This window comes from Syngnathus floridae, chromosome 22 (genome assembly GCF_059516105.1).
Source record: "Syngnathus floridae isolate MCC-2025c chromosome 22, RoL_Sflo_1.0, whole genome shotgun sequence".
Taxonomy (NCBI): Eukaryota; Metazoa; Chordata; class Actinopteri; order Syngnathiformes; family Syngnathidae; genus Syngnathus; species Syngnathus floridae.
The window spans coordinates 2130367-2151443 of NC_142434.1; the positions used below are offsets into that span (position 1 = coordinate 2130367).

General features: G+C 44.1%; 3 protein-coding genes across 7 annotated transcripts in view; 2 read left to right on the plus strand and 1 right to left on the minus strand.

Moving 5' to 3' along the window:
- The window catches only part of foxp2 (forkhead box P2), a 62583-nt gene extending 57082 nt beyond the window's left edge, over positions 1 to 5501 (minus strand). For all 4 annotated transcript variants that reach the window (XM_088367057.1, XM_088367055.1, XM_088367056.1 and 1 more), the window contains exon 1: positions 5035 to 5501. The gene's annotated coding sequence lies outside the window, so the exon portion shown is untranslated. The remainder of the gene's footprint in view (positions 1 to 5034) is intronic.
- Positions 5502 to 6681: 1180 nt separating this feature from the next.
- Positions 6682 to 10890, plus strand: ppp1r3aa (protein phosphatase 1, regulatory subunit 3Aa). Of its 2 annotated transcripts, XM_088367559.1 has the most exons (6): positions 6682 to 7141; positions 7293 to 8181; positions 8295 to 8488; positions 8760 to 8812; positions 8894 to 8973; positions 9129 to 10890. In XM_088367559.1, exons 2-6 carry the CDS (start codon positions 7879 to 7881, stop codon positions 10668 to 10670), a joined length of 2172 nt encoding a protein of 723 aa, XP_088223685.1. In that variant the 5' UTR covers positions 6682 to 7141; positions 7293 to 7878; the 3' UTR covers positions 10671 to 10890. The 2 variants fall into 2 exon arrangements, with proteins under 2 accessions (XP_088223685.1, XP_088223684.1); XM_088367558.1 differs by having other exon boundaries at positions 7293 to 8488.
- Positions 10891 to 20303: 9413 nt separating this feature from the next.
- On the plus strand, positions 20304 to 20833 carry LOC148379130 (small integral membrane protein 30). The gene has a single exon (XM_088367430.1). The coding sequence runs from the start codon at positions 20393 to 20395 to the stop codon at positions 20582 to 20584; it is 192 nt and encodes a 63-aa protein (XP_088223556.1). The 5' UTR covers positions 20304 to 20392; the 3' UTR covers positions 20585 to 20833.
- Positions 20834 to 21077: the final 244 nt, after the last annotated feature.

Genomic DNA, 21077 nt, shown 5'->3' on the forward strand with positions numbered 1-21077 from the left:
CCACGCCGGCTCACCGCGCGTTAAATCTGCGGCCAGATAAATTAGTAAAGAATGCAATAAAATGGACACAATGAGGGGGAACTTTATCCTCGGCCGCTTTTAAATGAGATTTCTTTGAAATGCAGATCAGCTGCTCCAGATTAGCCAATTTTAGCCGCTGTCAACATCATAACAAAATACAAATGCGATTGTTCGCCGGGGCGCCTTATCTCCTTGCTTCCATCTGCTGGTTGGTTATTTACTCCCCCCCTCCCCTCCCTGATTTACTATGCAGATCTAAATAAGTCGCATCAAAAGGAGGGCTTACTGCACAATGGCTTCTTAAGCTTCTACATCAAGGTATTTGAGGAACCGGTAGTCACATGAAAAGGCTGCCCATCAAAGGCCCATCTCTAATGAACTCTCCCCGTATCAGAGGGGGCTTGTGGGGCTTTAAGGCAAAAGGGGGGCGGGGGTACAAATCACTGGAGGGAAGGGCGGGGAATGGCGGCGGTCGGTTATCGAGCCAGATTAGTTCGGCCGACTCTTGTCACGTCGCTAATAACGAGCTAATGGCTACATGCTAGCTTTGAATCGTTCCGTACACCTGCACAATGGCTTCGACGAATCCTACCAAAGAGATTTTTCGTTGTTCCTAATATTGTGGCCATCTTCGAGTCGCTATCGGTGTTTCTCCGCAGGTTTGCGAGCGCCTTTAATTTCATGGTGCATTCAGTACACAAGCCGGATTACAAGGCGACAATCTCCAGACGTGATTGCGATTCGCTCCACCCAACCCAACCTCCTCCTCTTCATCATCATCATCATCATCATCATCGACACCATCCAGGGCCCCCGCCAACCAGCGAACAATTAGCCCCGGAGCAAAAGCAAGGGCCCCGGTGCCGGCACATGTGGTTAAGAGGCGAGCGCTGCAGGAGAGCGCCAGATGATGAAGGGATGAGGATGGGCGGAGCAGCAGGAGGACGAGGAGGAGGGAGCGAGTCGTGTGCCAGACACGTGTGCCATTTTCTTTTGGTTACTTCCTGCAACTCCAAGAGATGCTAATCACGTAAGAGTGTTCATAATTAGCCACATTTTAGGAAGCAAGCCAGATTGAACCACGAGGGCATCTCCTGGCTGAGTCACCCCCGACATCCCCTCCTTTTCCTTCCACTTCTCCTCACCCCCGCCTCGGGCGTCTGGCATGCCAACTGGGCTCGGTGCCAGTCGCGTTCGCAACCACGAGGGACCCGTGTCGTGGCTCCTTGTTTAATGAAATGACAAAACAACAGATTTGCATATGCAGAAACAGGTGTTGTAACAGGTTTGACTTGACGCCAAAGAAAAAAAAAGAAAAAGTTTTTGTTCAACAGCTGCTTGGAGGTATTTCGGCTCGGGTGGGCGCTCGAGACCATCTGCCCCGCTGTTCACCAGAAGTGACGATCGAAATAAAATCACGAAAATAAAAAACATTATTTTACAGCCACCGCTCCATTTGCCAAAAAAGCGTGTCCAAAAAGCCCAAAGCTGTGATCCCGCCGCTAGCCTGTAATTAGCCTCCCCACCGATACGCCGCCTTCAAAACCAGAACCGTGCGTCATCTTAAACTTTTAAACGCTCCTCGCGTGGATGAAGCCAGCAAAGCCGCTGTGGTGGAAACACGGCCATTGTTTAGAGTAGGATTAGGCCTCGTCGTCCAAGATCCCTTCAAATGGTGAAAGATCAAATCCCTCCACTACGGCGCCTGTTGGAGAGAGCCGACGCCAAAACGTTTGTGACAATGTCAAATGTCCCCCCCTCTCACTTCCCGTCGACAAAATTCTTGGCCAAAAGGGACTCCGAACATCTCTTTTGTCCTTTCACCAAAGACACCCATCCATCGTTGGGCAGCAGACAAATAGCCGCATCATCACCACCCCCCCCCTCCCATGTTTTTTTATTTGGCCCGGGTGAGACAGAAGGAACAAACCTGAGACAGTCGTGACCCTGCACGAGCGTTCTAGCTTGGTCTGGAGCGACGCCGGCAGAAGGCGGCACCATATGCCCTCAGCCCCGAGCTGGATGCTCTTTCTGCGGCCTAATGTGCCTGTCAAAAAGTGTTACTGTCACAAAGCAGCCCCCCCCGTGCACCCTCGACCACTCTCGTTTTATTTGCTCCTCTCGCAACATACTTTTCGGTCCCGAGTGGAAAGGTACCAGTAAACGCCGTTTGTTTACAAGCCATCCCAAATTGGATCGGCTCGGATAACCGACCGTTTGACAGTCGACCGTCTCGAATAACTGAGCTGCCATCAAAACAGATGAGGTAAAAAAAGGACTAGCGCGATAGCGTTAGCCTCGAGTGCAAGCGCTCGTCCGTCACATGTGGTTAGGAGCTCTGAGATGACCTTGCCTTTTGCCACGAGTGACCTCTTATCTTTAATTCGGAACAAACACCTCAAAACCAACACTAAGCCCCGCCCCCCCACCACCGGCAGCAGTCCTGATGAAAAAGCCACGCATCAGACCGTGACCGCGGCACGTAAACAAGTGATGGAAGATAACAGCTTTTTATATCGTTCTTATCAGGTCGACAAGAAAATGATGGTCTTGATCACCTGGATCCAAGAATTTCTCATTAATATCCAATATATATATAAGCTTTGCTCTGATTGGCTGGCTGGTCTCGTTCATTTAAATATGCAATATCGCTTTCCTCTGATTGGTCGTTGCTAACGTTTTGCGGCTGCCATTTTGTTTTTCTGGCAAAAGAACACCAAAATTACAAGTCCAAACATAACAAGAAAAAATATTTTATAGATGAGTCTTCCGCTCACATCCAAAAACATGTTCTTTCTCCAAGTCACATGTTTGCCAATAGCGACACTTGTGACACGTTCGCGTGCGTTCAAACAATCAGCGTGACAACATCAAAAAAACATTACGCACCAACGAGTCCAAGATCTAATCCTTCTCGTACCCTGACCCGAGTCTCGCTCCTCCCCTAACGACTTTGGCTTAGGTGACCCAGAGCAGAAGTTAAAAAAAAAAAAGTCTGAGCTGTCCCAAGACCCTTAGCAACTGGGCACACAAAACATCATTACAGTGATGTGGGCAATTACGGTGCAAAAGCGGAGCCTCTTAAGCGTCTAATACACTCTTTTATCTTGAGGAGTAAATCTTTCCGAGGCTGACAGCTTGGAGCGTATGATCCCGGTAAACAAATACTTTGCTGCGCTACAAAAGTGCCATTAAAGGCCAAAACTGTCAACACAAATTCCATTCTGACTTTGGATTGGGGGGCGGCGGATTCAACGTGATCACTTCTGGTTGCCTTAACATGCAGGGAGGTTGTCATGGAAACATTGCTGGGAAGTTAAAAGGGATCAAACCTGAAGATTTTTTTGCAGTTATAGCCAGGGTTGAATTTTTTTTTAATGTACATATGATGGATGTGAATGGATTCCAGAAGATATAAATAAAAATCCTAAAAAATGTTACAAATAAAGACCTCATTTTCTGGTATGGAGATTTTAATTCTTTTTGTAATTTAAGAAAAAAAAAAAGGTCACATTAGTGTTCAATCTGGCCTCCTTCCATTGTCCGTTTCAGCGTGTAAAGTTTCCAGGAATGACAAATAAATTGCAAGGCTCGTTTCACAAGCGGTGATTTCCACATTTAAAGATTAAAACGCACACCCGCGCGAGTGCACGCGGCCGCGTTCGCAAATCTTGATTTTGATGAATGATTGAAACTTATGACAGGTTACACACATTAATCCAGTGGAGGACATTCATTTTCCTATTAGCATAATGTAGAGCACGAGCGCTCCATGATGAATGCAGCAATCAAAAAATGGATGCCGGGCCGGGAGAGTGGCTTTAATAAGTGCTCCTAACAACGGTCAACAGACTGATGGCAAGTCTTTTTTTTTTTTCCCTCCATATATATGTGAAAAAAATATATATGTATAAATAATGAAGTGACCTTTCTTATGGCACATAATAATACACAAGGTCCGTTTTGAACCTGAAATGATTACAGGGCCACTCCAACAAAGAGGCTGATTGTGCACTGTGGAGCGACATATTTCACGAGGGCCGTTTATTGCCGCCTGCGCCTTTGAAGCGCCGGAGCTGCTGAGTGAGGCGGGAACGCGGCGCTGCACACCTGCATAACTCGAGAGGCAACACCTGTGCACCCTGCGGCTCCCCACGAGGAGGGTCGCCGCGGTTAATCTCCAGGCGGCCGGCTCGTCAAAGAGAAATGTTGAGTATTTGTTAGGGAGTATCGATACGCGGTATCGGCACGACGGGATCGTGCTTGTGCGTCTGTGTGTTGGATTTAAATGGATTCTATCAGTACACTCAATTATTGCTTAATTTGTGCAAGACAAGGTTGTAAATTTTCCCTTTCACTGTCCATCATTGGGAAAAAAAATCTTAGTGTCAGTTACTCATATTAATAGGATCTTTGCTATTATTTATGACAATCAGATTTAATCCACAATGTGAAAATAATGTCATTTGTTTGACTGAGAATGCTTACAATTGATTCCACATAAATGAGCACACCTCAAAAGATTTCTTATAAAACTTTGGAGTTCCCTGCCATAATCAGTATTTTCTACAAAAGCAGTTCAAATAAATATTTGCTTAAAAAGAGCCAAATGGAACTTGTCAACGTAAAAATGTCACTTTGCTGCAAAATAAAATTTGTACACACCACAATGGCAACTGTAATTTACAAGTGTGATTAAAACGGTGACAATGTGAGGAAAAATGCTTTAAATTGATGTAGCAAAAATATAAAATATAAATAATTAGGTTTAAATGATCCTGATTGGATTTCTTGGTCGAACTAAATAAAATAGTCTGTATTTAGTACACTACAATTCAATACACTTTACAAATTATCTCGAGTTAGTTTACGCCATTTAATGCACGCGGAGTATTTAAAACGATGACAAAGACACACGCAACAAAAATGTTGCAAATAAATACAACCGCGCGTCAAAAGTGCGAGTTCAGCATCCACGCAGCGAATTGCACAAAAAAAAGTACAGCAACTTACCTTTCAAAAGTCTCAGGTGATTTTTCACGGTGAAGTTGCTCAAACAAACAAAAAAAAGGACAAGTTGGTGAAGAGGAAGTCCTGTTTTTTTTTTGGGGTGTTTTTTTTGGGTGGTCAAGTCTTCACATGTGACAGTTGGGACTGCCCATGACGCAAAGTGACAACAAGCTGCAGAAGAGTAAATAACAAATATTCCTCCGCTGGGCACCAGTGTCTCCCACCAACGACGCTGTTTTTAGGCTTACGAGTGCAACCCAGAGGAGTAAGCCAGCAGTCCCGTTTGAATGACGCGCAATGCGGGAAGAGGAGAAAAAAAAAAAAAAAAAAAAGCCTGCTTGTGTGCGTGTGTGTTTTCTTCGTTTCCATTCAAACACACACACACACATCAAGATGTATCCACGCCACGCACTTTGGGACTAGAACACACATACACACTAAACCACCTCCTCATCATCATCATCATCGTCATCTTCATCCCTGAGCGCGGAGGGTGAGCCTTGTTATTTTTGGGTGTACTGCGACCCCGTGTGACGTCACGGGCCACCTGCTCCGCAAACAAATTAAGTTAATTCAAATAAACTTTTTTTTTTAAACCCAAATTGTGATTCGAAATAATGGTTCCCCACAACCTAAACCTAACCCTAACCCTAACGACCTAACCTTCACAAATTTTTCCACCACATCATTTTCACTCAGAAATAATTCTAATCAACCAGTGAAGTGTCAACATGTGATTTAACACAAATAAAAAAGAGCAACATGTTTTCTGCTAAATAATATCCAAGTTAACATTTAGAATTAGCTATGGCAATTAAATTACACGGAATATTGCTGTAAAATGAGTGCAATATCAAGGTGCAAAAAGATGTGGGAAGATTGTCTCACATGTTCACAAGGCTTGTGGAATAATTTAGAATAAACACAATTTCTGCAAAGAAATGACTAAAATAATCACTTTATCCCCAAAAAAAGGAAAATAATTCTTTAAATGCAAATACTAAAATAAATGTGTTTTTTTTATGCATAACTGGGTGTGATGAATTTAATTATTGCAATGTTAGGCCTTATTCAAAATCAATTATTTTAAAAGAACCACGATAAAAGCAAAAGCCAACCTTCATTCTGAAGAACAAGCGCGGTGGTGCTGAATATGTTTGAAAATGTACAAAAAAAACTTCCATTCTGCTTTTAATGGCGTAAATATGTCGTATGTTTTGGTATTTGTTTGCTTGTGTTAAAAATGATGCGAATATTTCAATTAAAACTATGCTGGCCTGAATTGCAATTAAACATGTGGGTGTTTGCTGACACCAAGCGGTCATATGATGAATGACAGTCAGCAATGGCCCAAAAGAAAAAATAAATCTTTTTTCTCATTTTACCCATCTCAGTTGCAGACACAGCAAACATACTCTATTAATGGTCCACTCAAAATGTCATATCATACTAGATATTTTTCAAATTTCCATTTTTATTGATTTCCTATCAATCAGATCAATTCTTTCATATAAAAGTCATTGCTTTGTGGATTAATGGCAAGTTTTGTTTGATTTGACGACTTAAAGAATGACCAACCTTTGACTCACTGAAAAATTCTCTTTGCATGCGCCTTACTAAATCTTATCGTGATCAAATATCGCCCTCTACTGATCAAGCATTGGAATTACAATTATTATTATTATTTTAAAAATGAACACTATAGCCTCAAAAAAATACGACATTTCTGTACATCCACACTGACCATTTTTAGTGAACATGAGTTGCTATGTTCCTCCACACAGGAGAAAAGGAATGACGCCTAATAATAGCCAGAGCCTAAATAGGCCATTAAAAGTCATTAGAGGGAAATATTTGGCTGGGGGAACAAAGTGGCCTTTGTGGACAGAGGCCACCTGTGAGGGATTGTGCGACTCGCATTGAAGTCTACTGACAAGATTTACTGTAACCGTAAGGGGCTGGTGGTCGCACAGCATATCGAGGATTAGTTGAATTAAACTTCACATGGTTGAACGTATTCAGGGGGCTTAATCTGGCCAAACAAAGAATAGAATGAGATCTGCTTTTTGGTCCAGAAAATGAGGTGAAAGACTCACTGGAGAGAAGAATAGTAAGTAGATCACGAAACATTTATTTTATTTTATTTAGTTTTATTTAATTTTATTTGATTTAATTTTATTTGATTTAATTTTATTTGATTTAATTTTATTTATTATTTATTATTATTCTTAATTATTATTATTATTATTATATTTTTTTAGATCACAAAACATGTTTGGAGTTGGAGGTCTACCTCAAACCAATGCATTGTGGGAAATGTAGGATCTCGGGGATTACGGGGGGACTTGAGGACACATGTTGTGGTCTTACTAATAATAGGAGAGAGTTTCCTTTTTGTCAGGATTTTAGAGGAATGCTCGCATCATCCCTGCGGACGTGGTCTTTGTCATGTCCTGAGTGCTGTTACATAAGACGGGTTTGGATTTATTTATTCTTGTCGCTAGCAAACACATTGTGGCGGGATAAACGAGCGAAGGACCAATGCGCTTGAGCCGCATGTGTCCTATTAATAGTCTTGGCCCGGACTCAGCTGCAAGCCGACTCCATCTGTCCAGTCACGTAGCCTCTTCGCTCGCTCGCCCCTTCTCCGGTGTCACCCCCCCGGACAGGGCTGAGGGCACTGCGCTCGGCGTCACCCTCCGAGGCAGACGGACGGCAGGACAGGCCGACAGCTGGCTACCATGGAGGCTCTGTCCATTCAACCCCTGGAGGAGGACAGGTTGTCTTTAGGAAGACAGGAAGAAGAGGTCAGGATGGAGGCCTTCCCCCCTTGGGGCTCCACTGCTGATGAGGAAGAACCCGAGTGGGAAGCAACTTCCACAGTCCGGAGGAAGGTTTCCTTCGCCGACGCCTTCGGGCTCAAGCTGGTGTCCGTCAAGGAGTACGACGACGTCCACGCCGGTGAGGACACGGAAGGAAAGTCGCCGCCGCAAGAGGAGTTCTACCTCTCGTGTCTTTTTACGGCGCCCTCATCTGAGGAGGAACTGGTGCGGCGGTTGGAGGAGCAGATGGTGGAGCTGGAGAGGGTGGAGCTCCTCCCGGGAACTACAAATCTCCGAGGCTACGTGCGGGTCCTCAACCTCTGCTTCAGTAAGTCCGTCTACGCCCGCATCACCCTGGACGGCTGGAAGAGCCACTTTGACCTTCCGGCCGAATACGTACCCGGATCGAGTGATCGGAAAACAGATCGCTTCACCTTCCAGTACACGGTGGCTCTTCCGCTGGAGAAAGAAGGGACTCGGGTCGAGTTCTGCCTGTGCTACGAGACCTCGGCCGGCACTTTTTGGGCTAACAACCAGGAGATGAACTACGTCATGTTCTGCCACCTGAGGAGTCCTGCCAAGCAACAAGTGCAAGAGGAACTGAAGATGAAGAGGAGTTGCCTCAGAGCCAACAGGTAAGGGAGAGGTTTGCTTTTGGGGTTAAAGTCAGAGCTGGCAACTCGAGTGCAATTACGTAATTTTGCAGCGATGGATTATTTTGCCCGTATATGGTGCTGGTGTCTCTCTCTCTCGACTGCTGGATGGAGACAGACAGGCACTTCCTGTGTGTACATGCTCATCTGATTGCATAGTGGGATTATTCTTTTTTTCCTGCGAGTGACATCATCCCCTGCTGAAGAAAAAAAAAATAAACACGGGGGGCCTGACACGTGTGTGCTATTACAGGAGGGCGAGCACACAGGAAAAAGAATTTACGGACATGCTGACACTCGTCGCAGGTGTGTTTACATGTGTCACGATTATATTACGTTGGTCAAAGCCCCCCCCCCTCATAAACTCTGACCCTTGTCGACTCGCAGAGGCCGAGGACCCGCGTGATGCGGTGGAGATGAGAGCGGAGGGTCCGTCGTTATTCTTGCCCGCTGAACGCAAACCTTTGGTGAGGGTCATTCCTGGATTTATGCTGAGTTTGTCTTATTTAATTGTTTTGTGAAAGCCTGAAATAAATCAACTGGCAATTTAATTTAATTTAATTTAACTTTTTTAATTTTACAGTTTTTTTCCCAACTTTGAACTTTGTGACCTCTTTGACAGGTGGCGAGCCTAAAAAGCCGACAGCGAGCGGCGCGCTTGGCGCACGTGAAAGACATCTTGTCCCAGAGGTGGCGTGACCCCGCCAAGCCCCTTCAACCCTCGGGGGAATTTTTGCTTGAACGCCGAAGGAAACAAGTCCTCACCTATCACCAAATTCCTCTGATTACACTGGACTGGGACAATGAGAAGCAGAAGCAATGGGTGAGCTCCAACATGGACCGGAATATCTGGACCGGGAGAGCCAAAGTGGAAACAGCAAAAGCTGCGCTGTCCGTCAATGATATTTGGGCGACCTTTCTCAATGGGAAAAGTCCAAACCCGGATCACGAAAGCCCCGTGTGCGACGTGTGGCAGGCGTTTATTCACGGGCCTCGCAACTGCGGAGTTTCTGAGTCGGAATGGTTGCAGACCGCCGCTTTGGTTCCCCCCGCGAGCGAGAACGTACCTCGGAATGCAGAGCCGGCCACCTCGTCACATGCTCTCCCGGATCACGTTTCCTTAAACTCCGAGGACCGCCAGACACCCGGCGTTGTCGGCGGGGCTGAAAACATAACCCCGCTCGGGTCTCCCGTGCTTGTGTCTTGTGACTCTGTTGACATTTTAAGTAAGTGTCACAAGCATGAAGAAGCCTGGATAAAAGGAGGACGACAAGAAACCGAGCAGCTCGCAGCTGCTGTAGGAACAAGCCAGAGGGAGGTGACGACAACAGACACGACAGCAAAGACTCGGGATGGTGATGAGATCTCACGGCGAGGAAGCCAAGAATGGGAAGGACCACACAATGCGATAGATGACATGATGGCATCTTGGGATGCTTCGGATGGACTCGCAAAGGACTATAATCGTGCTGTCACGTTTACAGAAGAGCCCCAGAAAAATCAATCGTCCGAAAGCTACAGAATACAACCCGCCGATGCGAACCAAATAGGAGACGTTCAACCCGAGACTGAAGGAGCGACATCATGTAAGAACCTTGAGAACATCCATCGGAAAAAAAATGTTTTTTGCGCTCTCGAGGTGAAAAATGAGGAATCGGACGCACCGGGTGACCGTGTCGGCATCTCCAAAAATGGTGCAACCTTGGTCATAGAACCAACGACAACAAACGTCCATGACGATGTTTTGGATCCAGATGAACGTCACGCAACGAAACGAGGCACTGAGAGAGTCCAAACCAAGCAAAGTCATGTGGACACTCGTGAATCAGAACCTGAGTGCAGACAAATTGGAGATGACTCGGTCAAGAGGGTCCATGGTCCTTCCCGAAGAAACACAAAGGTTGATCAGGATCCGGTGGGAAGTAACCCCACAGAAGAAAGCCAAAGTCCCTCCAGGGGGTCCGGCAGTTTCATGTGGTGGAGCGTCTTGTACATCCTGAGTCACATCAGCAGAATGCTCACCGGCAGCCTGCTGGTGGCCGGGTTCTTCGTCGTGGTCGTTCTCTACGAATTCCCGGCGTTCTTTGTGCTCTACATGTTTTCTATGGCCTGGTGGTTTTACAAGTGGAGGGGCCCTCAGGGGGCAACAAACAAAGTCAGTTAGGTCCGAATAATGGAGAAGATATGGTGTGCGAGTGTGAAACGACACTATAGTCATGTTCCTAATTTTTTGCACTTTAGTGTACGAAGGAAGGATGAGGGAGTAAGTGTGATAACACTTGTAACGTTTGATTTTTATATTTGTATTTTGCCTTTCCTACTTTTTCCAAGTAGTGCCGTGGTTGTCTGGCTTTCTTGAATAAACTCAACGACTGGTCACAACATTTTCAGGAGACTCGAGACGCATTTTTAGCCGCAGCACTTTTTGGCAATCAAAACAAATCTCCAAGTTTGCCTAGCAACAACAAAAGACTCCCCCCCTACGCCATTCACAGGAATAAACTCTGTGAACCTCAACGGCTCTGAATGAGAAAGCCGCTTTTGCCTCTGCGGAGCCATCCATCGTTTTGTTTTTAAGTGCCTGTCGAGAATACTTGGAAGGAATTCAAATTCGCCCGGCAAACGGTCGCAGTGTAATTTATCGACGTCTCGTTATGACATCACGCAGTCAAAACGGGTTCAGGTTTCAACGAGTGCGTCACCGTGGGCGGTAAAGCAGTTCAGAATAAGTCACTTGATCCAATCCGGGGTATGGCGACCTTTTGTAAAACCGGGCAGCGATCCACGATGGCAGCCTCAAAGCAGATGGCCTCTCGCCAGGGTTGGCATGGCAGAAAGCCGGCTTCGCTTTTTCGCATATCACACAGAATGATCTGGTAGAAGTGGGCGTGGCATAACCGCACATGGATTTATAATTGAGTGGAATCACATGTGGAGTTAAAATAGAGGAACTGTATATCATGGATCATGTGAGTGATATTTTCAGAAGTGCATCTGATAGTCACTGGCTACAAAATCCAGACTGGAATTCATTTTTGGGGTTAACAAAATATTCTTAACACACCTGCAACTTTGTCAAGGTGGAGTAAATTATGAACAGTTCCAGTTAGCCATAAAAATAAATATTGCAATGTCACCATCATCCTCTAGATGTCACTGCAGCCTCACTTATCACCCTCTGCTAAATGGATTCATACAAAAAAAAAATAACCTCAAGCAAATATTGGACACCATCTGCATAATCCTGGACTTGAAATGCCATTTGAAATAATAAGCGGTTGCATGACGCAGAAACCGACACAGACAAAACAATCGAGCCCACTCTCTCTCTCCGTGGCAACAGAATAGATAAATAAATAAAAAATCAGCGTGCAATGAAGTGCACTGCCGGGGACAAGAGGGTGAATGAGGACATGGAGCATGAGTGGATGAGAGCTCTAGCGGAGGCTGGGCCTAGCTACGAGGCCCGGGGGGACCGGAGGAACTCGGTTGACAAATCGCGGACCTGACAAGCCTCCAAACACCATCATCCATACATCCATCTATCCTGCACCTTGCCATCAACATGACCTCTTGCTAGTACCCGACTCCCTATACCGCTGGAGTTCCTACGTCAAGCTTCCAGCTGCTGGTGCTCCTGACACTTGACATTTTGGATGGTGGGACGTAGGTGGGACACCGACACTTCCCAAGCAACACTAATTGCAGCCTGTTTGGGGATTTGACAGTGTGATGCCATATGGCTGTAAATGGCACTGCTGCTACATCATTGGCTAGTGGCCAATTCATGAGACTCCAATCTAGATGTATAAGGTTATTGCAAGCAGGAAAAGAACAAGGGAGGATTGCGTAACAATTACGACGGCACTTCGGGGGCTGGGAATCTTTTTGTAAGATTCATTTTCTGCTGATTTTTCAAGCGGGAATTTTTTCGGGGGGGGAGTCGGCTGCCAATGTCACGTTAGAGGCGCCATATGTGTGATGCTTCAATTCACATGAGAAGTGGAGCAAGGCTGCGAGGGGGTGGAGACTTATGCACTCTATGTACGGAGGCGTACCGCCTTCCGGCGTCAAATGTATTACAGTGTGGTTTGGATTTTGTCCAGCGGGTGTCGTCGGTTGTGGCACCCTTGACATTAAAATTACACAAAGCAAGCATTTTTTTTTTTTCATTTAATTAATTGCCATTTTTATACTCAGCCAATCCAATTTGGAAATCCCAGTTAGTTTTGCCGCCAAAAAAAGGTCACACGTGGAGCAGATTTTTTTTATTTTAATGTATTCCGTCCAAGCTCGTGTTGCCTTGATGATCTGCCGGCTTTTTAAATCCCTTTTTGGAGGCGTCAAAACAAATCAAAATGCGTGTTTATCAGGCGGCCATCTCTCTCTAATGGAAAACACAGTCATCATTTTAATTAGGAGCTGGCCCACTTGCGTATTCATTGAGAACTTAATTCAAGTTTTTAAAGACTCCCTGCCTCTTTCCTCACTCCGTTTGCCCACCTTGATACGGATAATGGATGAGTGGTTATAAAAGGAGGAAAATGGGGGAATGAAAAGGACAAAAGCGCTTGGGGGAGCAGATGGATGTCTGCAAAAGGCAAAGTAAAGAAAAGAAGGAAGAGACAGATGAGATAGCAACACGACGTCCCTGTGTACGAGGGAGACCTGAATTCAATCGATTTTTACAGAGGTGGCCTTGGAAATCCAAGTCTCTGTCTTTGTATGACGATATATATATATATATATATATTATATATAGTATATATGTATAATACAAATATATAAAAAAACATTTTATAATTCATACAAAAATAAATATAAAAAAAATATAAAATGAATTAAATAAAATTTTAAATATAGTACATATGGATAATACAAATATAAAAAAAACATTTTATAATTTATACAAAAAATAAACATAAAAAAATTAAATAAATTAAAAAATATATACATATATATTTTTTTTTGACACATCGTATATAACTATAGTATCGCTCTCTCTCTCTTTCTCTGCACTAGCAAGGAAAGTGTGAGAGGAGACAGGCCTGTTATGGTTCACTGCTTACAAGCCTGGTGAAATGTGAAGACCAGTGTGTGATGTACTGTAATTGTGTGTGCATGCGTGACAGTAAGTAAAGTTGTGTATGTGTGTGTGAGGGAGAGATGGACAGAGTGAGTCTACAGTAAATCCAGTGGTTTGACTTTGAGTGACAGCTGAAGGGAAACAGCACGTCAGCCTGCTGTTGTCAGCTTACGGGAAAAAGTGCTTCTCTCCTATGAGTGAATCTTTTTTTAATCACATTACACTCCAGCTGAACCCCCAAACACCCTTCGACATGCTTCTTCTGGTTCATTAGGGAGATTAGAATGATTAAAAGGACTAAAGATAAAGAGGAGGTCTCATTAAAAAGCTACAAAAGCAGGCAGGTAAAAATTTGTGAGCGTGCTCGAAGGAATTCAGGAGCAAAAAGTTTGACACTTCCTTCAAACGCTGATGTCGATGACTGACATAATAATCGGTTGAAAATTGCCGTCAATCGTCAAACAGAAAAATAATGGATACATATTTATCATTTTTCTAAAATAAATGATTATTTATTTGCTGTCCATCCGCTTGAGTGCTGAATGACGATATCAAAGGATGGACGGCATCCAATTATTTAATCAAAAAATACTTGGTGTAACCTAGAAAATAAATCAATTAAATAAAAAAAATCAATAAATACTCTTGTTTTAATTAATTGATAAGAAAATAATTAATTAATAATTAAAGGGGGTTAAAGCTTTCAATATTTCTGTGTTCTACAAGTCACTGTCAAGGTTTTGTTGCAACTCCAAATCAGGTGGCGTGATTTGCCAACCAGCGCTGTCGGAGACAACAAATCGTAATAAGTGGGTGTCGGGGGAGGGGGGGGGGCTGCCTGTATACCTTGTTGGCAAGCAGAGCAGGGAAAGAGAAGGCGTCGAGGGAAAGGCGCCTACAGTGGGACTGCTGTGTTGCCATGGCGACTGTCTTTGCATCGCAACCATAGAGAAGAGATTTTATGTCCTCGTACCTCGGCTTCTTTCTTTCCATTTTCTACTTGATGTTTTTCTTCCCTGCTTTGACACCCCCCGCCCTCCTTCCTCCCCCCGACTTTGGTCTGCGCAAGACACACAAACACAGGGTGAGAAATAAATCAGGTTCAGCCATCCAGGCAGAATGCTGATGAAGGCACGGCAAGGTAGTGGATGATTATTCAACGCCTCGCGTGGCAATCATCAAAGACCCCCGGCTCCCTCTCATTTACCGTTTCCACCGGTAGATAATAAAAGTCTCCAAAGGTGCGTCAGTCAGTCCAGTTAGCCCGTAATCAAACGTGCCGGGGAGACGGACGGCGAATGAATAGATCCAACGAGGACTATCAGCGCTCGATCACTCGAGAATGTTTTGTGTGTGTGAACGGCACCGGGAGACCCATCACCCATCACCATTAACACCACTTGGCCAAGTAAAACCCTTCGCCATGGTAACGCATCATTCCCAGCACTTATAGCTAAACGCCTATTTCCATGGCAACACCATGTAACAGTGTCTTTTTTTTTTTTTTAATCGGCACTCCCAGCTGAAGATCGCCGTCAAGCTCAACAAAGAGTCTATTAAAAATAGCTTAGACATACTATTGGCTAGCTTAATGCTAATTAGCATCTATAATGTGTTGAAATAAGCAGGGCAGCAATATATAGAAGGACAATATAATCATGTATTCTTTATCCTCTGCAAAGAATTATTCGCGGTGTACTGAAAGGAGCTCGAAAGGCGATGTCGGAGTCCCTCAGGGGTCAATTCTTCGACCCTCGGTTATTTGAGTGGGTTCAAATCAGTGCAGGCGGAAAATTTGCCGGTGGAAATCGAGGACGAGCACGCATAAGTCTGCAGATGTAAACACGGGGAAGGGGAGGGGGGATAAGCTGAGACTCCCATTTACTTCTACCACAGAAAAAAAATTCCTATATTAATATCCCAAATCGGTTCCTCCCCCCTCTTTCTGTATGCCCTCATTTCAGAAAAGATGAGGGGGAGGGGGGGGATGGGGATTCCATTCGAGAGACGAAACATGCGAGGTTTCTTCCGCGCAGCAGATGATGAAATCCGAAGCAAGAACGCAGCCAATGAGACATTCCGGAGGTTTGCCCGGCTACCCCAAACCTTCCTTCCTTTTCAATTTCCGACATAAATGTCAAACGGTTAATAACAGGACCAATGTGGCTCTATTTGTTAACATTTGCCACACAGCAGGTCAAAAAAAAAAATGGAATGCTTAAATGAAAACAAATTGAGCCTTTCTGCCAGTGTTAAATCCAGCCGTCGCTGTCCTTGGTGCTGAATTGCCGCATCTAACAGCAACAACGTATCAATCAAAGCAAATGTTACCCGTTTGATAATCGTGACAAGCCCGAGGCAGTTCTTGGATGACAGAAATCTTTATTCAGCATTAGCATGTGCATTTTGTGGCGCTCAATGTTTTGAAACACAATAGCCTGTTGCGCTACATTACTCAAGGATTTGATAAAACATAAAAAAAATACCTTTTAACTGGCTAATGTGATTTCTTGGGCTTTTTTGACTTGACTCAATGCATTTCTTTTTTTTTTTTTTGCTTTCAGTCAGAGCCAAAATTGAGATTTCTACCTTGATGTTAGCGCAGGCAGGCGGCCCACTCGACCGCCACGCGAAGTGGTGCGCTCAGATCATTAATCAGGCTCGATGGCGCAGCGGGTAACGGGGCGAGCCGCGGGAGAGCGCTAATGCATGCAAATGTAAACTCGTTTTGGGGGCAGGTTGAGCCAAGGACACGACATGAAAAGCACGCCACGGTCCGGTACACCTAAAACGGGATTTGGCTCGACGTGAAAATGAAAAAAATCCAAGCCTGCGATATCATCCACTGGGGAGCGTTCCATTTTCTTGATCAGATGTCCTACTTAGAGCCCGGGATTGTCAAACAAGCTCCTTAAGCAGCAGCAAATGTGGGAGTCGGAGCTGATTTGGCGCCAAACGAGGGTTCGGCTTAAGCACGCCACCTCTTGTTATTGTGAGTCTCATTACGCTACCTCGCCGCTGATAACCTCGCATGACTCGCTGAGATTAATCCGAGTTTAGAGAAGATGAGGTTCGGGTTCAGGTTCGGGTCTGCAGATTATAAAATGTATTTAAAGTCCATACACATGTATCAAATCCCAATAAAGGCGCCGTTCACACTTGCTGCTTTTATCGATGGTGTCTGCTCTTTTATGATTTTTATAAATGCAAGCTTTGGTTTATCCGGTTATTATAGCCCAGCAATGTTTTACTGTGACAATAAACATCTTCGAGGAATACAAAAAAAGGGAAACAAAGCTATTAATAGCATTTATTAGCTTGCTGTCATGCCAGTATGGTAAATGTTGACCATACGGTATTAAAGTCATAAATATTGGGACAGCATATTTTTTTGGGGGGGCTTTTTGAAATGAAGCAAATTTCTTTCGGACCGGACTGTGTTGTAAAACACGATTAAATGGACCCATTTGTTCTATTTGCAGTCCTTTTCCGTCTGTGTCCATATCGGTTTATTGACAAGGCACTTAGGTACTGCAGTAGTAACCCAAACGGAAGGTTGCCAAAATTGGAAAATTCATTCCAGTCTAACACTATGGTGACAAGTGAGTTTTATTTTTAATGACTCCAGTGATATTTAGTGAGTTGGTGCAATATTGCTTAGTCGGCGAAATGGCTGGAATGATCAATAATGAAAAGCTAAACAAAAAAAATCACTCACTCACCCTTACAAACGGTCAACCTGGCAGAATAAATTGCTCACGAGCAAATGTTGCTTTTGTTTTTTTTTTTTTCCTCCTACACAGAGAAAGCAATGAGTGAAAGAACAGGCCATTTAGGGAAACCCCCCAGGGGGGATTGGGGGGGGTTTCAAGGTTGAGTCCTCCTTCATTGTGTGTGTGTGTGTCGTCCTCTGGGGTCTCGCTAACATTCAGGCAGGCTTATATCTCCCCTCACGCTGGGAATAAAAAAATAAAATAAAATAAAAACACGCTAGTGTGTGTGTGCTGACACTGCCCGAGCGCCGGCGGCTATTACAAGTCTCCAGGGTCAGCTAGGGAGGGGTTGATGAGGCGAGGGGGGTCAACAGCTGTTGGTGAAGAACATTCTGGGCATAGCTCAGCACGCTAGCCGGGAATACATATTGTAATATATCGGCGGGAAATCCAATGTGTCCATTTTCCCACTCAAGCTCATCCAGCGTTATTCTTCCCTTTCTATTCAATTTCCTCCTCAGTTTTTCCAATTAACATTCTCCGAAGTGCGGCGGTTATCAATTGAGCTTAAAACGATTTTCCGCCGAGTAATGGCAATCGTTTCCGAAAGAAGAAAACAAATAAAAGCGACACCTGTTATGATAAATAAGAGGTTCATGCAGAGGAGGCCACTCAAAAGCAGGCCTCATCGTCAAGGCAACGAAGCACAATTTTATCCTTATGCGGCATCTTGAGCCAGACCCAAAAATGTCCACACACCCCCAAGCGAGCGCATTAGCACGCACGCAAGCTTAACACAAAACACACACACAGGACCAGCGAGTCCGACCGACGGAGGGGAAGATTACGTAATCACTCAGTGAGATTTTTTTAAAGCCAGCCAGTGACCCAACCATTTTTTTTCCAGGAAAGAGCGCTACAGCTTTGTCAACAACGGTTAGCACCGAAGTTGACAAGCATTATTCGGATTTATATAATTGCAGTCAAGTCGGTGAATATTGAGACAGTTTTTGCTGACTCATCGGACATTCGTGCAGATGGACGATAACTTTGAAAGCAAGCGACGAATTTAAGGGTTCTCCATCGATGTGTTTTTATGCATGCTAGGAGAACAGGGGACTTGGCTCTTTCCCCGGCATTTTCCTCTCAAATGAATTGATTGGCTCGGTCGCCGGCTCATTGGTATGTACGATCGGTCGGCGACTTGGCTTCCGTTGTGATGGTTTTCCACAAATGCTGGAATATTTCGGAGGAGCTAACAACGTCCTCCTTGACCTGCCTTAAGGGTAGAAAGGACGGAGGCTAGCTGGAAAATCTCTCGGCGGCCTGACAGAGCACCTCCCGCTGCAATCTGTAATTACCGACGGTGCAATCAGCGGCCTCGTTAATTTACCCTGACTGGCAGCAGCTTGACGGCTCAATTGCGGGGAATGCGACTCCATAAGTAAATGGAAACGACATCTCGGAGCCGACTTGAGCCTCAGAGGCTGCACGTAAATTATATTATTATTTTGATTATATTTATTATAATAAATATATATACAGAATAAATATATAATAAAATATAATAAATATATATAATAAATATAAAATAATAATAATAAATATATATTTATTATCTGCTATCACAATTTGAATGACTCGTCTTACAAAATGAATAAGAATTGAAGCCGGGTTCTCTTATGGAAACGTTTTCCCCCGTAATTCTTTCCTGGTAGCCCTTTCGTACGCGATTGACAGGCGAAATAAAAAGGATGAATGGCACACTAATGGAAAAGCACTTTAAATTACAGCAGGTGCCACAAGTGCTTTTACCTCCGCCAATTGGGTTAACATCTCTTATCATATTTACAGTACACAACAATGCATATATCAAAACCACGGTGTGGATACAGTAGTCAACACACACACATTGGCAAACAATAAAAAAAGATGGTAAAAATGCAAATGATTTCTGGGTTTTTTTTGCTTTTGTGCGAGTATTTCCATAGAAGTGTGCGGATGATAAACCAACCAGATGATTGTGTTCATCATAGCAAGGCACAGGGGTGACATTTACACTATGAAATGAAATGTGATGAGCTATCAATCCCCCCCTTGCATATATTGCACACACGCACACACACATGGGCGTGAGTCACCATGATGCACTTTGCCGTCAGCGAAATTTGATGCAGGGTACACATCGAGGCGTATCTGAAGAAAACTTGATCACCTTGAGTAAACGCTCGTTTAGATCAATTCCACCGGCGGGCATCAATTTTGGAAAAGGCTCCATCGTGACAGCCCAAGTGAAATGGTGAAGCGTCACATTTTGGAGCACGATTCAGAGAGGTGCGATTATTTGACGATGTTGCTCATGTGGTTTCTCGTCAAATGGCAGGTAGACAACAGCTGCACGTTATTGCTCGACTCGGGGTTACAATTCCATAGATGACCTCATTAAATTTGGGAGGGATTTAATGACAACATAGCTGCCCTTGGAGTAAACGCACACAGATGGACGGTTATTACTTTGCTCCCGATCACACTGATGACTCACCATGTGGAATTGTCTCCAAATTTCAAATGAAAGAACGAGTTGATTAGCATTTAGAGAAAGAGCCAGGGTGATGCTCAGATGAGCACGTGTCATGGAACGTCTTTCGGACTGCAAGTCAAATTTTTGCAGAATAAAATTCCGATAACTGATTAATCTTAATTGTCTAATGTTAATGTTTGTCTTAAATTGTAATGTGCAAACATAAATTTCCAATAAAAAACTAAAATAGGGTTGAGCCATTTTGGTAATTACATTTGGAAATTTGTGACTCGTCAAAATGATTTAATGCTGGATTAAACAACTCAACATCATTTGATAGCATTCATATAATTGTTTCCAGTCCAGGATTATCTAAAAATAAGAATAAAATTAAAAAAACACTGAAATATTGCACATTAATTCTTTGTATCATCTTTTTCCGGTCCTGTTACGGAAAGCTACATTGCCATTGGTTGACTACACCCGGAAGTCCCACCTTTCCTGTTACGTGACGTAGGCACGCACTGCAGCTATCCCGGAAGCGCAACAACTCGAAAGCTCCAAACATGACGCCTAAACAGCAACTTTCACGCGTTGCGGCTTCGCTTACCTGCCTGACCTTCCTCCAGATGATCCCCCCCGCCGCGGCGTACGATGCCGGGGACGCGTTGGCTTTGCTTCTGGGAACTGTCGTCTCCATGGTGGGCTTCTGTGCCTGCCTGGGATGTTACGCGAGGAAGCGTAACAGATTGCTGTGAGGAGGAGAGTCACTCGTTCTGCGCTTCTCCAAATTGCAGCGTTTGCTTTATGCACATATGAAACTTTCCGCCCTCCTTTTTGGTTGTTTTGGGTGAAAAGCTTGGCTGAAATCGACTGATGTGCCTTGACCGGAAGCGTCGTGGAGAAGAAGTGGAAAAAACCGGAAGGACTTCATAACATGTTACACTGCTGTCAAAACAAACCAACACTGTCGTTGCTTCAAATAAATACTTGTATTCTACTTAAAATGTTGATTTGATTTGATGTTTTTATCTTTATTGCAAAGTGCTTGCAAATCAAAGAAAGCTCCTGTCAAAATAAATGCCTTTAAACCATTATGAAATTTTGCTTCTTATTAATTTTGAATTTAACACAAACATGTTTTATAATAAAGCAGAAAAAGGTAGAAACTATGCAACAATGTAGATAGAAAAGAGAAAAATCTTAATACAGCTTTTTCTTAACTGCATGACTAGAAATCCTTCAAAATAA

What these genes read in the sequence shown, in the direction of transcription:
- ppp1r3aa (XM_088367558.1), top strand. Translation starts at nt 7,773, where the DNA reads ATGGAGGCTCTGTCCATTCAACCCCTGGAGGAGGACAGGTTGTCTTTA. An exon ending in AGTTGCCTCAGAGCCAACAG is followed by an intron (nt 8,489 to 8,759) that starts GTAAGGGAGAGG and finishes GTGCTATTACAG; the next exon opens with GAGGGCGAGCACACAGGAAA. An exon ending in CATGCTGACACTCGTCGCAG is followed by an intron (nt 8,813 to 8,893) that starts GTGTGTTTACAT and finishes GTCGACTCGCAG; the next exon opens with AGGCCGAGGACCCGCGTGAT.
- LOC148379130 (XM_088367430.1), top strand. Translation starts at nt 20,393, where the DNA reads ATGACGCCTAAACAGCAACTTTCACGCGTTGCGGCTTCGCTTACCTGC.